The sequence below is a fragment of the Cucumis melo genome, chromosome 3 (genome assembly GCF_025177605.1).
Source record: "Cucumis melo cultivar AY chromosome 3, USDA_Cmelo_AY_1.0, whole genome shotgun sequence".
Taxonomy (NCBI): domain Eukaryota; kingdom Viridiplantae; phylum Streptophyta; class Magnoliopsida; order Cucurbitales; family Cucurbitaceae; genus Cucumis; species Cucumis melo.
This window is the reverse complement of record NC_066859.1, coordinates 24,223,037-24,240,815: the sequence shown is the minus strand read 5'-3', so window position 1 is coordinate 24,240,815 and position 17,779 is coordinate 24,223,037. Positions and strand designations below refer to the sequence as shown.

The window sequence follows — 17,779 nt, the reverse complement described above, 5'->3', positions numbered from 1 at the left end:
CAAATGAAAGTTGGACCAAGGGTGAACTCTTTATATTGACAGGAATCTGTAGGATTTCGATGCGTCAGGCTCAGCGAGAACAGGAAGAGGACGAAAGGTCAGACCTGTAGATTAAACTACCACAGATCGATGCAGAGAGGGAAGAAATAGCTCGGAATCATAGATAGAAATTAGCATGAGAAGGATGTAATAATAAGGACGTAATCTAATTGAGTGAAAAGGTTGATCATATGCTCTCCCTCTTCTACCCCAAGCTTCTCTTCTCCCAGAGCAGGAGAGAAGGAAGAAAGAGAGAGATAAAAAGAAGAAGTAACATTCATTAAAATGCGAGAGTGGGACAAAGCATCAGACTAAGCCGCCGAGTTCACAAGGTGGATAGAATAGGACCCGAGCTAAGGACCGAGACAGGAGTTAGCTGTCTTGAGGAATAATCAGTAGACGGATCACGAAGAAAAGGAGTTTAGATCTTTCCGCCCTCATCGGTCGGCCTTCCTTCATTCGAAGGCATGAAAGGTTTCCTTTCATCCCTCTCTTTAAGAATCAACACCCCTACTACGTGGTCGTCGGCCTCTTCAAACTCTCTTTCCTTTGAATTACATATCCCACAGAGCGGTAGGGGTATTAGACAAATTATCTTAAGAGTTCGCAGATTGAATGAATAACTAAGAAATGAAATAGAGAAAGGGAAAGCGATTATTCTATGCTTGGCCTCAGTACAAGGACAAGGGTCCAAAGGCGAAGAGTCAGGTTCCAGAGATATAAGGATGAGTTATTGGAAGTCCAAGACGGGCAGCCTATGTTATGATAACTAGAGCACAATCTATCTAACTAAGAATCATTAGTTTCACAACATAATAAAATACATAGATATTAGGTATCACTTCATTAGAGAAGAAATTGAGATAAGAGAAATCGAAGTTGTCAGGATCCATACCTCGAGCAATGCTTCAACATGCTGACCAATTTGTTAGAGAAAACAAAATTCATATGATGCCTTGATGTAATCGAATTTGAACTACTTGACAAATAGACCAAAGTGGCAATTTCCATGTTACTTGTAAAGGTAGGGGACGAAAAGAAACAAAAGCAAAATACCTATTTTCTAATGTAACCATAAGGCTCATTTTTTAAGCATATCCTTTAAATTTCTACATACAAAAGAAGTCAAAAGTGAGGTGTAGAGAGATTTATTTTGTAAAGTTCATCACATATTGAAAAGCAACAAAGAAGATAAACCTAGTCGGAGAACAATCAAGAACAACCTCAAGATTTTCAACAATGGCATGAAAACAAACAACAAAACCTATTAAGAAAGCAAGAATTACCTTAGAGTATCTTAGAATTTCCACCGAGAATTAAAGAACCTATAAGATTACCTTAAATGATTAGAAACAGAGAAGAAGACCTTTGTATAGATTCAGATTCTTTTAAGAAAGAGGAATTAATTCCTAAATCCTTATCCCAACATTCCTCTAAGATTTCAACCCCAACTTTGTTCAAACCCATTCAACATTACAAAAACATGAATCAAGAAAGTTTCCAAGATTCAAAAGCATAATTTGAATCAAACAAAAGAGAAATGCAATTTCATCAAAAATTTCAGGTAAAAAAGACAGTTATTTGCATACTCAATCTCAAATTCAGCAAACTTAAATTTTTTTCCCAAAACATTTCACAAGTGCATGCAAAAAGAACCAAGATCGAATCTTATATTTGTATCTCTACTAAACCAACATTAAATTAGGAACTATATCAAACTTACTTTCATGAAGTATTCCAAACCTCTCAACTTAAACAGATTAACATTACCTATCAAGATCGACATTAACATCGATTGCAAAAGTTTCACAAATGGGAGCCATGGAGTCTCTCTCCCATTTCTCAACAAATCCAGTACTCCTCTTGTTATGGTTCTTCCATTTCATATTAGCTCACCTCCTTTTCTAGCCTACATCTTTTAGAAATCAAACTCAATCATGCAATTGGAATGAATAAAATTGGAATTCAATTGAGTCAGTTCATTCTTGAAAATTTGACAGTGAAATTACATGAATTTAGACTCACATATTCACATATATATGTATGTGCGTACTGTTTTTTCTTACTTGTTAATGTTTCCCTTTGTTATGTCACGTTTTAAAACTTGAAATTTTGAAACAACGTTCAAGCTAAGAAAGAAAACTCCATAAAACAAGCAAGCAGAAGTGATTAATCACATTTTTGTTCAAATAGAGCTTACAATGCCCTCCATGCAAATTTGTCAATCAATGCAAAATTGGAAACACGAAAGAAAAATAAAAGCTTCTTAGTATCTCAATCAATATTCATGCAAGCTCTTTAGTTGACAAATAAGTCAAATGTGATGTGGAGATTTCAAACTTTGAAAGCAAAAGAGTTATTGAATGATTCAAAATCAAACAAGCAAAAATCAAAATATATTGTAATAAGTAGAGCATAATATATCTAACTAAGAATCACCAGTTTCACAATATAATAAAACACAGAGATATTAGGCATCACTTCATTAGAGAAGAAATTGAGAAAACAGAAACCTGTGTTGTAAAGATCCATACCTCTGGCAATGCTTCGCCATGCTAACCAAGTTAGTTAGAAAAAAAATCAAAACAAAATACCTATTTTCTGATGTAACCATTAGGCTCATTGTTGAAGCATATCCTTTAAATTTCTACATGCAAAAGAAGTCATAAATGAAGTTGAGAGAGAGTTCATTTGGTAAAATTCTTCACATAGATTGAAAAACAATAAAGAAAATAAACCTAGGAGAACCAGTTAACCTTTGTGTTCTTTCTTCCTTCACTAACCTTTCTCTTCATTTTCTTCTACTAATTAATTGCTCTGTCTTCAGAAATCTTCTATCCCTTCTTTTATGTACAACTGAAACGAAAGAGGAAAAATTTTGAGAGATTTGAGATTTGCATGACTGTAAGGTGGAGAGTAACTAAGTTGAGTCCTTTGCATTTCAAGATAGAGCACTTGTATGGTAAATGGAAAATTATCGTCGAAGTATCTCTTATACAAAAAAATTTCACTTTGGGTATGGACATTTGGGTTTTAGATCCAACAGGAAGAATGGTTGATAATCAACCAAGAAATACTCAACAATGGCATGAAAACAAGGAACAAAATCTATTAAAAAAAGCAAGAATTACCTCAGAGTATCCAAAAATTTCCAATAAGAATTAAAGAACCTACAAGATACCACAAATCAAAGGAAACAGAGAAGAAGACCTTATATAGATTCAGATCCTTCTAAGAAAGAGGAATTAATTCCTAAATCATCATCCCAACATTCCACCAAGATTTCAGACCCTAACATTGTTTCACACCCATTCAACATTAAAGAAACATGAATTAAAAAAAATTCCAAGATACAAAAGAACAATCTGACTCAAATAAAAAAGAAATGCAATTTCATCAAAATTTTAAGTTAAAAAAGACAAATATTTCCATATTCAATCTCAAACTCAACAAACTTTAATTTTTTTTAAGAACATTCCACAAGAATTGCATGCATTCTACTTGACCTAACCAGCTGGACTCTAAGGGCTAGGCAGGTCTGGTTTTGGTTAGGCCAAAAGCGAAGTGTTCCCCACACAAGTTCTGATACTGAGGGAGCCCAACGCATTTTACTCGACCTAACCGGCTGGACTCTAAGGGCTAGGAAGGTCTGGTTTTGGTTAGGCCAAAAGCAAAGAGTTCCCCACACAAGTTCTGATACTGAGGGAGCCCAACGCATTTTACTCGACCTAACCGGTTGGACTCTAAGGGCTAGGCAGGTCTGGTTTTGGTTAGGCCAAAAGCGAAGAGTTCCCCACACAAGTTCTGATACTGAGGGAGCCCAACGCATTCTACTCGACCTAACCGGCTGGACTCTAAGTGCTAAGCAGGTCTGGTTTTGGTTAGGCCAAAAGCAAAGAGTTCCCCACACAAGTTCTGATACTGAGGGAGCCCAACGCATTTTACTCGACCTAACCGGCTGGACTCTAAGGGCTAGGCAGGTCTGGTTTTGGTTAGGCCAAAAGCGAAGTGTTCCCCACACAAGTTCTGATACTGAGGGAGCCCAACGCATTTTACTCGACCTAACCGGCTGGACTCTAAGGGCTAGGCAGGTCTGGTTTTGGTTAGGCCAAAAGCAAAGAGTTCCCCACACAAGTTCTGATACTGAGGGAGCCCAACGCATTTTACTCGACCTAACCGGCTGGACTCTAAGGGCTAGGCAGGTCTGGTTTTGGTTAGGCCAAAAGCAAAGAGTTCCCCACACAAGTTCTGATACTGAGGGAGCCCAACGCATTTTACTCGACCTAACCGGCTGGACTCTAAGGGCTAGGCAGGTCTTGTTTTGGTTAGGCCAAAAGCAAAGAGTTCCCCACACAAGTTCTGATACTGAGGGAGCCCAACGCATTTTACTCGACCTAACCGGCTGGACTCTAAGGGCTAGGCAGGTCTGGTTTTGGTTAGGCCAAAAGCGAAGTGTTCCCCACACAAGTTCTGATACTGAGGGAGCCCAACGCATTTTACTCGACCTAACCGGCTGGACTCTAAGGGCTAGGCAGGTCTGGTTTTGGTTAGGCCAAAAGCAAAGAGTTCCCCACACAAGTTCTGATACTGAGGGAGCCCAACGCATTTTACTCGACCTAACCGGCTGGACTCTAAGGGCTAGGCAGGTCTGGTTTTGGTTAGGCCAAAAGCAAAGAGTTCCCCACACAAGTTCTGATACTGAGGGAGCCCAACGCATTTTACTCGACCTAACCGGCTGGACTCTAAGGGCTAGGCAGGTCTTGTTTTGGTTAGGCCAAAAGCAAAGAGTTCCCCACACAAGTTCTGATACTGAGGGAGCCCAACGCATTCTACTTGACCTAACCGGCTGAACTCTAAGGGCAAGGCAGGTCTGGTTTTGGTTAGGCCAAGAGTGAAGAGTTCCCCACACAAGTTCTGATACTGAGGGAACTCAACGCATTCTACTTGACCTAACTGGTTGTACTCTAAGGGCTAGGCACGTCTGGTTTTAGTTAGGTCATGTTTTCAGCAGCACATATTATTAAGTATGTACAGTGTTCACAATATTCATATAATAGATTGCATACATTTTACTCATTTCTAAGCTATTAAAGTACGCATTTTCAACATATTTAAGATATTTAAATAATAAAACAATCACAAACCCAAGCTCCATGCTTAAGGGTTAGGCAAACGTGTTTTCTAAGCTAAAAAGCAAAGTAGGCATGATATTTATTCTAAGAATAGAGAATTTGAAAATTTTTAAAATTTAGGCATTTTTGGCAAAATGAAAATTTCCCAAAGAACATGGAACATGCAAAGCTACAACCCCACCCCCACTTAAAGTTGTCCTCAAAGCATGTTAAGCAAGATTCTAAGGATGGAAAAATAAAAGAAAGGGAACAGAAAACCTCCCCTTGCTTGCAAAGGTTCCAAGTTTGGTTATACTTCATTTCCCTTTATTCCTACGAAAAGAAAACAAGAACTTCTATCAAATTTCATTAAAGAGGTTAAACTAAAAATTTTTAAAAAAAAAGTTCTACAAAACTTGAAAGAAAGCAGTTTGCATTGTTAAAGATCGATCATGCAACTGTATTTTCCCTAATTTTACCCGGATCAATGACCAAAGGTTTCTCAAATACTTTCAAACCTCACCTGGAAAATCATCAAAACTTTTATTCCATAAGTCTTATCTTTGTCCTTATTTGGGCATTGTCCTTACTCCAAGAACAAAATTGATCGTTCAAACATGTCACTTTTAAAAGTTTTATTTGTTTTGTTCTTGATATATCCAATTCGAAGATAGTCTAGTAAAAAAAATTGTATTATCTGTGAAAGATGAAGAACTTTTGGTGCTATTTCCAACCATCACCTAGTTAAATTCTATCTAAAATGCAATGAAGTCTAGCATCAAAGTCAATTTATGATTTAATGCAGTGAGAAATAGTTAAGCTTTAGAATACTATCATCTTACATAACTTAAAAAAAAAAGAACAACAAAAAACTCCTTTATTTTCAGTTAAAGGAAAACACTTACCTCTTATCACGCTATTCCTTCACTCAACAGCATTATGCTCTTGGTCTGTCCTCAAAGAACAATCTTGAAATTACGAAAAAGAAAATCAAATTCAAATATAAGATCAAAGCTAAAATGAAAAAATTATTCGTAGAGATAAAAATTTAAGCATCTTCTAACACTACAAGAGCTGCGAAAGAGCCCTTTTCAACCTCTACAATAACCAATTGAATGCTGACCTTCCTACAAATGTGCATATAATGGTTCAATTCAACACAAGCGAAGCTTTTCTGGTATTTTTAAGCCAATTTCTCAACCTAAGTGGAAAAAAGGATTCATTTCTCGGAATCAATTTATATCTAATGTTTTATAGAACTCGTCAACACTATTATGTGTTAATATCATTCTAAGAGAGGTTACACATGGATGATGGGTCAACAGAACTGCAAACAGTGTTGCTGAACATTCTAACGTCTAAAAAGATAGATTCACATACGACTGCAGATTGTGTGTCTATATATATGTACTTATTTAAAGAGAGAGAAAGAAAGAGATTTTATTTGTTAATGCACTGTATGGAGTTCATCACTCGGTTCTTAACCAACATGCAAACTTTCAACTCATAAAAAGTAAACTAAATTTTATGTCAAAGTTCAATCTCTCCTATAACAATTGCATAAATTTCTCCTTCCCCTTCTTATCGAAAACTATGATACTTGCTCTCAGTTCCACCCATCCATAATGTAATTTATAACATTTAGTACAGGAGATAGATAGGCCATTACCTCACTTTCTAAGAGTGCAATCTTGTTGGTTGCCTTTTCATGTATCATTTCAAGTTCGTCCAACATCAATTCCATCATCTTATGCTCCTTCAAAGCAGCCTGGAATTGTTTTTGGAGCTCCTTTCTTTCCAGCAAAACATTATCAAACTCGATTTCCAGAAATTGAAAAAATTGTTGCAACTGCATGAAATCAACCATTATCAAGTATAAAAAGGGAAAAACAAATTTTGTATAATCTGTCCAAGTAGCCTATGTGATACTCCAATACTACAATCACTTATTGACTGAAACTAGTAAAGTTCCCAGAAGCCACCAACCCATGTAACCAGAGAAAATTCAATTGTCAACCATATGAACTTTCAACTATAGTCACTTGAGACTGATGAATGAAAACGAACAAACAAAATGTTGAACTACACTTGTCCAACTGATGGTAATAAGTAAAATAGTTCAAACTATTGTTCAATAACTCAGGCTGCAAAGAACTCAATGGTACGATTCTGCCTTTCGAAGTCTTAAACAACTTACTAACGTAATATTTTATGCTTTAGAATATTAAGGATTCTCTAATCTTTACTAGAAACACCGTAATTATTTGATCGTTCCAAACTTTTCACTTTAATATCATACCCATTTATGGCTAACATACTAGTTAAAAGTAGTTTGAGTACTCAGTTAACTCCTACTTGCAAGCAAATGAAAGTCATGGAGATGTTGTCTATAAAAAATCTACTACCGTAATTTGAAGAATATTTTGCTTTATACATATTTTCCACAAAGACAAACCTATGATAAAAAAAACAGAGAAGAAACACAAACAAAATATATCATTGTTGAACAAGCACAGATGACAATCAAGAAACAATGGAGCGAGAGGGCTAACCTGCCTTCCCCTTCGTAAAGCAGCTAAAATTCGTCCAGGAAGAGAGACAATTGCAATTATCCACACAAAGTTGTCCAAAATATGTTTAAGTGAAGACTGACCGAGGTCTTCAACAGCTTCAACCAAGTTTGAACAACAACAAAGGTTTTCAAGATAAATGAGCATGTACGCATGAAAAACGAGAAAGGCCTCGTGACCAATAATATTGTAACATTCAGGAATTCTAAAGAAAAGCCATTGAACCCACCAGTACCACTACCTTTGTTGCTGAACTACATGCCAATGACCTTTCCGAAGCTGTAACCAGATTTATTGAACCCAGTTCTGCAAAACAAACAAATCCCTTCAACCAAACTGGACCGAGGAAGCCATATAATCAATTGAGCAGTTAAGAAGTTGATACCAAATTTTCATGAAAAGCTATTCACTAAGATAAGAACTTCATAACAAAAGGATGACAATGAACCTTTTTACTAACTGAATCGTAACATAAAAGACGAAAGAATAAACTAGTATTAAGAATAAGCATGGTTATGACATTATGTATTATCTCACCTTGAAGCATGGTCAAAGATTGCTTTTTGAAACCAGAATACGGATCGATCTTATGCTTTTTCATGTTTATGACATTTTGTATCTTCCCTCCTTTTCTCTTACAAAATTCTAACTAAATCAATCTTTTGAGTGTAGTGTAATCCATCTAAAAAAGATGAAAATGCTAAAACAAGCACAAAAGTGGCGATTAACGTACATGGCTTGTAGGCATATAAAGGAAGAGATTGAACGCAGCAAATAGCCTTTACTGTAGATGTTCCTTTGGAAATGAATTCATGGTTCTTAGGTAGGTTAGCTTTCTTCGAATTTACTCTCCTTGAAACTTCAGAACTGGGTAGCTTATGGTTTTTATTTTATCATTTGGGTGGAGTGTTGAGATTTTATTGTAATTATTTGTTTCTATCTTTGGGATGTTTGAATTCCTCGATTGGAAGTTTTCCGTAACTTCCTTAGTTCCTTGGTAATATTTTCATTTGATCAACAAAAATTTTCTGTTTCGATGTTAAAAGAATCAAGGTAATAATGGGACAAATGCGGATAGGGAGAAATGCAAGAGTTCTTATTAAAAGAAAGGGGATGGGGAGAAACTATGGCCTCTGTCAAGGTTCCACCTTCAGTTTGGTGAACTTTTTCTAACTCACGAGCCCCTTAGTGCACAGGATTTTAGAATGTTTTCCCTTCTCTTTTTACTTTAAATAGTATCAAAGAAACTTTTTAGTTCTTTTTATGGGGGAGAAACTTACCTAAAGAGACTTAACAGAGTAACAAAAGAATGCAGCACTAAATGGTGGTTATAACGGAAAGCATGCAGCATTTTCTTTGGCGATAACAACCTCCACTTTTAGAGATATTCCTTTGTTTTACTTGTAACTTTATCCTTTCCCAGCAAGGGTTTGTGTTTTATTTTCATGTATGGTTTGCCTTCTACTTCCCTTTAACAAGCCCTTTTGTAGTCCTTTTAGTGCACTCATGACCTCACGTTAAATGTTTGTTTTCTCCAAATTAAAGTTGTGCCTTCATTAATTCATTAATGAAATAGTAATGAATAAAGGAATGGAAATACCTTATACTACATAAAGCTTAGGGTTTAAAAGCTGTGTTTCTATCTCATACACACACAAATTACCTCAGCACATATTCTACTAACGGTTGAAACGGTTTCTACTGGATGTAATCCACACAATGTCTCAGCCCCAAGAAGAATTGCATCACTTCCTGCAAACTCATGAGAAGACAGGTTATAAAAAAACGCCATACAATCATATCCCCTGTCAAGAATGGAACTAAGAACCCTGATTCATACTAAATAGAATGATACAATTGAACATAAAATAGATAAATTTTAAAAAGTTCAACCCAATCTTCAGCATCATTAAAAAGAACCATGACTTAAAAAAATCCCTACATCTTCGGTCTTTAAACAATAGAGATTTAAAAATTGAATAACTCACCATCAAGTACAGCATTGGCAACATCAGTAGCTACTGCACGTGTAGGTTTCAAGTTGTTAGTCATGCTGTCTACCACACGAGTTAAAACAGCAGGCTTTCCAGCCATATTACATCTATAAAGGGCAGTTTTCTGAAACAAAAACACCTGTAACAATGTAGAAAACAGAAATAATCAATCCTAACGTAACCATGGTAAAGAATACGAGTAAAAAGTGAGCTGACAATGACTTACCTCTACACTTTCAATCTTTGCAAATATTTGAGTTTGGTTAAGGTCACCTAGCTTAGAAAGAAATTGTCGAGCCTACATAAAAATTTAATTTAGCAATCAATATCCTCTATTGTAATAATCAACATAGTCAAATCACCCACAATTGATCATTTGTTTAAAGTGAAGACTCAATGCAAGGAAATAATACTTGTCAAACATCTTCCACATGTCTAGCATGTGACAGAGAGAGGAAGTCAATCTTGTTTTTTACTCCCCACGTAGCTATGATCTAAAGTCACCAGTCAGCATCAAAAAATACTATGAGCTACCAATCATGTTAAGGTTGTATAAGCTAATTGCAAGCAATCAAAGAGACTTAACAGACATAACAAACAGGAAACTGAAGAATGTTACTCTTTGCCTTTCTCAGTAAGTGTTGGAAGATCAATGTGAATTTCAGCAGCATGCAAAGTGTACATTGTACCAACCAACGTGGCAGAGTTCTTTACCACACAACCAACATCATCTCCTTTCACTTCGAAAACCTGATAAATCCCCGACAGACATAACTCAGCATAACATCATTTACCACGATTCCTTACAGTGAAAAAAAATTTGAAGATCCCTACCAATATGCCCCATTACCTCCAACCAGACAGATGTTTCACTTCCAGTAAAGAGGTACTGACCAAGAAAAAGGGTGTCTCCTTTCTTAACGACCTATATAAGAAAATTTCAAGTTTAGTAATATGAAGGAGATTATTGTATAATCAATGCAGTGAATGAAAGAACGCCCATCTTTTATAAACTTTGACTTTGCAAAATATCTTATTTGCATAAACTAAAGAATATTAAAATCTTAACCTCTTATCAATTTTTAATGAAAAACTCACGTGTCTTGATACGATGCAATTTTGACTGAGTAAATTGCATCAGGCAACAGACACGATGCAGACAAGTAATTAAATCATTAGTATAGTCAACATTAGTTTAGTTGATGATTTTAGATTAAATAATAGTTTGGATTTATTTATTTGTTTGTTTTATTTTCTTGTATAACAACAAATAGCCACTTCTAGAAATATACGAGGGGCTTTTCAATATCAATTTAAAATAAAACTTTAATTCATAGAAAGTTTTTCCTGAACTTCAGGGCTACAGATTTTCCTTGTTTGGCTGTGGATTTGGCATGATCTAAAATGTTCCACAAGTAGTATGAAGTTTTATAGTATTTCCCAACCTTTGAAAGTCCACCATAATTTGTAGGTAGCAGCTCCGAAGATGCCTCTAGTTCTTGATTGGGTGTTAGAACAACAAACCCATCTTCCTGAAGAGAGATAGATTTCTCACTTTAGTAACCAACACCTCAGGACCCGCTGTATCCAGCATAACCTGAAAAAAGCAGAAGAATTAGCTTACTTATTCTTTGGCCAAGTTACTAAGAAAATGGTAGGAAAGTTCAAATGATAAAATATACACTCAAACGTATTAAAAACGAACGTACAGCACAAAGTTTCTTGGTGCTTTTAACAGCAATCTTCAAATTTTCCAAAGTCTCTTGATGGTAATCTGGACTGCCCCATGAAATGTCAAACCGAGCAACTAGCAGCCACCAAAGAAAGAATAGAAAAACAAAAGTTCCCTACTATAACTCAAACGCATTACCCACTAGAAACAAAGGGAGAGTTGCTAAGGAAGCCAACCATACCAGACATTCCAGCCGTCAAACAAGCAGAAATAACTTGTACAGATCGAGAGTTAGGACCCAGAGTACCAACAATCTTAGTCATTGTAGGAAAGAAGCTCCAGAAAACAAGAGGGCAACAAACAACAAAATTTCAAGGGGCCTCAAATACAAGAAAAAAATGCAATCTTTTCAAGATATCCCAAACCTTCACTCCTAACTTCTCGATCAAATCTTATGTTTCCAAAACTCGTAAGCTTATCAAAACTAGTAGTAAAGCTTGTTGAAATTGATCTCAATGTTCTCATGAGCGTGTTTCTTCGATAGACGAAGGTTTGCTTTCACTGTGTTGCAGGTGAAAACTTTCTGGACTCCTGGACAGGGGACAAAGCAAGTGGAACAGATGAACCAACAAATACTTCTACTATTTGATTTTGAAGAAGAGAATCACAGGAGATGGGGTACATCAGAAGAATTTCAACCGCACACAGAAAACAGATAAAAAGTAGTACAGTTGACAACCCAAGAGCCATTTAACTGAAATATTTCCTAAATGATTAGCTGGTAATTATTTTATCTTAGAAGAGAACTAGAATTCACCCTGGTCTATAGACAATACATAGAGAAATGACAATATGATGTGAGCAATTGTTACTAAAGGAAAAAAATAGTTTACTGACAATGAATTGAAGTAGTCTTTCCTTTGTGATTGAATAATTTAAAGAGTGATCTAATGAATGTTATAAAAAATAAATGAGGGGAGAGAAACTCGACCATGGAGAGAAAATGGACAGTGAATGAAGTACCAAAAAAAACAAACTAGCGAATGCAGTCATTAGTTAAAATAAAACCATCTTCAAAAGTAGTCATAACTCAACCAAATGGCACTATATTTTCTATAAACCCAACTTCTTTTTACTTTAGAAATGTTCAATTTGTGTTAGTTCCTACACACAAAAAGGTTTCGAACTCCTGAAATGGATAGAATTACAGGGCTACAGGTTATAGTATTTTTGTGAACCTAAAGCAATTATGAAGCATAACCAAGTAGCAAACACAAACACAAACACTTGATGAAACTTCTAACAGTCACAAAAACTTTGGAAGTTAGTAGTGCAAAGAAAGAAAGTGAGAGAAGTCAGTTCTGGCTTAAAAAATCCCTTTTGACGCCTTCCCAACTTCCCGGATGCAGTTGAACCCCTTGAAAATGACCATAACTGACTCAAATTACAGTAAAAAATCAAATTGAGTGAACACATGGCAAGTGGGTTCAATTCCTTTTACCACAGAAAACTATAATACAAGTTCTTTCACTTCTTAGAACCCAAATTCCACAACCACAGTTATGCAAGAAGAAGAACAACAACAAAAATGCCTCTTAAACTCCAACGAGAAATACAGAACTTGAATTCCAAAAGGGAAACTTACCTCCGTACTTCCATGGATAGGGGTGCACTTAGGTGCGCATATTAGCACGAGGAAGATAAAAACCTTCATTAGAAGCCGAGTAACGTCTGCCATTGTGGATACACACTCCTCTGTTAAATTTTCTACACCAGATTTTACATCTTCTCTAATCTGTGAGATGATTCAGCATAAGACGAAATTAATTTTTCATATTACAGGAAAATATCATTTCACCACCCAAATTAAAACAAAAATATACCAAAACCCCAATAATCACACCACGTAAACTACCTTCGCAATAGAATCAGACAACCCAGGGATGGAATTCTCAAGAACGGTCTCCATACTGAGCTTCCGCTTAAGTGGGTTAGAAGAGAGAGCAGGCTCTTCAACTTAGTCGGCGAGGGTTTGAAATCGGGAACCATGAATTGGGATCGGACGGTGAATCATTTTCTTTGGAAGACGATGTAGGTTTCCGAGGGGTCTGCCGCCCTTGATTCCGGCGCCGTTAGCGCTAGGAATAGAAGATGGCAGTGGATCGGCGACATGGGTATGGGTTTCTTGGGTGCATGCTTCATTTTAGAGAATGGAAATTGAGAGATAGGAAGAGTGAAGACGAGGAAGACGAGGAAGACGAAGGAGACAAGAGAGCGAGAGAGAAGGGGAGGAGGAGAGAGAGGGAGAGGGGAGAGAGAGTGCCGTTGAGAAGAAACGTGAAGAAATTATAAATGAGAGAAGGTGTGAAGGGAGGGTTTCAAAGGAGAGAGAATAAAGGTTTTTTTGAAATTTGAAATAGTGTTAATAGGACTTCTACCGTATAAAGAGCAAAACATTTATTTGTAAACATAAATAAATCTAAATGTTCTGTGATTTTTTTGTTTCATAAAACGCTTTTAAATTTTAATTCAGAATTTATAGGAGCAAATGTAGAACTAATTTAAAATAAATAATTCTAAATATTCTTAAACTTTTAAAATTATTCAAAAACCGTTACTTTTAGATTAAAACCGTTGAAGTTTTATTTCAAAAATACCCTTAGAACTTAAAAAGAGTTCAAGAATATTCTTCTTAATTTAAATTTTATACCAATTTTCTCTCTATCTAAAATAAAAACTTAAATTTTAAGTTAAGATCATAATCTTAATTTAATTTTTTTATAATTATTGTCATAATTAACACAGCTAATTAATTGTCAACTAAAAATTATATTTGACTATTAACACTCTTTTTTGTTTGACTAATTATAGTATGTTTTAAAGGAAAATTTTCGTTTTGGAAATTTACTCTGATTCTATATGAATAAGAAATATTTTTCTCTAAATTATTGACTATATAATATCAAAGCCATTAGGGTTTGCAATATCGCAGTGGGTGGTTTCCTTTTCCATTAGAGTTTAAGTTTAGGACATCGTTGAGTAGTCGGACTCATAATAATGTCAAAACTGCTAAAAATATTTACAAAATAGAAGTCTATTTGATAGTTTTGAGATCTCACTTTCATGAAAATATTAATTTCTATGAAAATTTAAAAAAAAAAAAAGTGATGTAAGTTGTTATAATTAATTAATGAAACTTCTACTGTAACTTAATTAGACTATATATGATTGTCATTTTTAATCACAGTTTCTATAAAGTACGATAACATTTAGATATCTGTTGTAAATGGATGCCTAAACATTGATACAAGAACATAATTTGAAAAAATGGAAAAATAATTATATTACAAAACAATATAAAGTTTAGAAATATTTGAAGGTGTTATAATGAGAAAATTTCTTTTCTCTCTTACTTCCTTCTTTTTATGTACAGTTTTTTTTTTCTAAAAAAATTTGGTTTATTCTTTGTATTTTTTCGGATCAACCATGCATCAATTCACTAGGTGGAATGTAAATAGCAGATGTTTCTTTATTATTATTACTATCTTACTTCTTCTTGTCCATAAGTGAAAGAATACACACTAGTTACATATCATATATGTAACCAGAGAATAACCATAATGTTGGTTGTATAATAAGTGTACATATAAAAAGAAGATGACCACTTTCGTTTTTTTTTTTTTTTTTTTCTTTAGGATATTTCAATAGGAATTTTCATCGGAGTTAGACTTCGCTTATGTGAATTGTTATTTTGTGGTTTATAAAGATGTTAAAGCATAATTTGTCTTTATTTGGTTAAGAATTTGTACTTTGTGTTATATATTACAAAAGTTATCCTAATATTATTATCGTCAATACTAATGTGTAGACTTGTGCATGCTTTAAAATGATTTTTTTTTCTTACAAGGTTTTACAAGAATCCATTGGACTCTTTGATTGAATTATAAGAAATTTCGTAAGGTTAGTGGAAATTTTTTGATTCCAATGTATTTATTTGAGGCTTGTTTAGATTGTACTTAATTACCGAACTTTAGTTACTAATTTGATTGTATTTGTCCCTTTGGGAACATTCCATAGGCTATTTGTACTTAAAAAAAACGTTATCTATGTTATATATAAAACGCTATCTATGTTATTGTTATATATGAAACTTTTTATTTACATGTTAATCAGTTGAGGGTGAAAATTATGTGTGTAATGACAAGATTTAAAGAAACTATACAAAACATGTAATATGACATTATAAAAGTTGCATGTATGGATTATGTGACAATAAGTACATGTCGTATCGTGATAGAACATTTGTTGACAAAAAATATTTGTCGTGATTCAAATATTCTTGACAATAAAATGACACGATTTCCATATTCTCAACCGAAAGAAAAAAATCATTATATAGCCTTCTTTAACGTTTTATAATTGTCATTAATAGACATAATAGTACAAAAAATATTCAATTTTGAATCGATTGATGACAATTATTATATATCATAATATATTTCACAAAATTTTATAATTATCGATAATTTTTTTTTATGATACTTATTTTTCATCTTGAGAAAACTAATTGTGAAGTTTTTTCTTTTGATAATCCTACCTTTACCAGTGATATAATCATAATGAATGCAAAAAGTTCCCCACACAAGTTCTGATACTGAGGGAGCCCAACGCATTTTACTCGACCTAACCGGTTGGACTCTAAGGGCTAGGCAGGTCTGGTTTTGGTTAGGCCAAAAGCGAAGTGTTCCCCACACAAGTTCTGATACTGATGGAGCCCAACGCATTTTACTCGACCTAACCGGCTGGACTCTAAGGGCTAGGCAGGTCTGGTTTTGGTTAGGCCAAAAGCAAAGAGTTCCCCACACAAGTTCTGATACTGAGGGAGCCCAACGCATTTTACTCGACCTAACCGACTGGACTTTAAGGGCTAGGCAGGTCTGGTTTTGGTTAGGCCAAAAGCGAAGAGTTCCCCACACAAGTTCTGATACTGAGGGAGCCCAACGCATTCTACTCGACCTAACCGGCTGGACTCTAAGTGCTAAGCAGGTCTGGTTTTGGTTAGGCCAAAAGCAAAGAGTTCCCCACACAAGTTCTGATACTGAGGGAGCCCAACGCATTCTACTTGACCTAACCGGCTGAACTCTAAGGGCAAGGCAGGTCTGGTTTTGGTTAAGCCAAGAGTGAAGAGTTCCCCACACAAGTTCTGATACTGAGGGAACTCAACGCATTCTACTTGACCTAACTAGCTGTACTCTAAGGGCTAGGCAAGTCTGGTTTTAGTTAGGTCATGTTTTCAGCAGCACATATTATTAAGTATGTACAGTGTTCACAATATTCATATAATAGATTGCATACATTTTACTCATTTCTAAGCTATTAAAGTACGCATTTTCAACATATTTAAGATATTTAAATAATAAAACAATCACAAACCCAAGCTCCATGCTTAAGGGTTAGGCAAACGTGTTTTCTAGGATTGCTCAGCGAGGTGTAAAATCAACAAAAGTTTCAGAAAATCACAATTACTGAAAGCTCGAGTTCAACAACATAATGGAAAAAACATAACCCTTATATAATATAAATCTCTAACAAACAACGCACGCAAGGAAAAGACATAGAGAGAGGGGCGGAAAGACCATGGCCTCGTTGTGGCAGTGGCGACAGGTGAAGATTTGGTCGCAGCATGGAGCTCGGATTTTGCACCGTCTCCTGTAATGCTCGCATCTAAATGAAATCGAAAAGAAGTCACAAGTGAAGGTAGCAATGAAGAAGAAGAGGAAGAAAAAGGAAAAAAGAAAGAGATTGATGATACCCATATTGCAATTTCCCGAAATCTTGTTTCATGGCGGATTGGGGCAGAGGGAAGTGTTCTTCCATTGGAGATCGTCTCCTTGTTTGAGTTCTTCGGTAATAGAGAACAGAACAATTGGAGTATTAACAGAATATTTATTAATTAATTCTTTTACAAATAATTTTTAAGGAGTAAATAAATAAAAAGACTATTTTCGAATATAGACAATAAATTCCTTTTACCTCATTTAAAGTTTTTTTTTCTTTTTATTTTTGTTATTAAAAAAAAAAGTTTGAGGTCTTTTCAAAAGTATAACAAGGTGGCAAGTATTTAGAACAATTTCGAAAACAAAAAAAGCACCGACACGCACCGTGTAAAATACAAAAATGACCCATCAACCACGCGTTGTAATATATTTACGATCGTTTAGCGATTGTTTAGATATGACTATAATTTATCATTTCAATTATATCGTTTAATTTTGTTACTCCAATCTAAATGATTTTTTTCAAGATTCTTTAGAGGAAACGAAGAAAAAAGACAATGGAAAGATTAAACGACATAAAAAAAGAAGAAAGACGATAAAAAGAAATCATAGCAGA

At 35.0% G+C, this 17,779-nt stretch overlaps 1 protein-coding gene and 1 pseudogene across 3 annotated transcripts; both read right to left on the bottom strand.

Annotated features, from left to right (window-relative positions):
* Positions 1-1,818: 1,818 nt before the first annotated feature.
* LOC127148424 (uncharacterized) lies at positions 1,819-16,548 on the bottom strand. Of its 3 annotated transcripts, XM_051082021.1 has the most exons (5): positions 16,070-16,548; positions 3,171-4,766; positions 2,823-2,895; positions 2,634-2,686; positions 1,819-1,954 (listed from the first exon to the last, which is right to left on the bottom strand). In XM_051082021.1, the coding sequence occupies exons 1-2, from the start codon at positions 16,501-16,503 to the stop codon at positions 3,506-3,508; spliced, it is 1,695 nt and encodes a 564-aa protein (XP_050937978.1). In that variant the 5' UTR covers positions 16,504-16,548; the 3' UTR covers positions 1,819-1,954; positions 2,634-2,686; positions 2,823-2,895; positions 3,171-3,505. The 3 variants fall into 3 exon arrangements, with proteins under 3 accessions (XP_050937978.1, XP_050937977.1, XP_050937979.1); XM_051082020.1 differs by having other exon boundaries at positions 1,819-2,686; XM_051082022.1 differs by having other exon boundaries at positions 1,819-2,686; positions 3,171-4,655.
* LOC127148430 (pyruvate kinase 2, cytosolic-like) lies at positions 5,027-13,737 on the bottom strand (annotated as a pseudogene).
* Positions 16,549-17,779: the final 1,231 nt, after the last annotated feature.

Coding starts and splice junctions, on each gene's coding strand:
- LOC127148424 (XM_051082020.1), bottom strand. CDS start 16,503: ATGCGTTGGGCTCCCTCAGTATCAGAACTTGTGTGGGGAACTCTTTGC. Junction 4,767..16,069: donor CTTAGAGTCCAACCGGTTAG/GTCGAGTAAAAT, acceptor CCAGCCGGTTAG/GTCGAGTAAAATGCGTTGGG.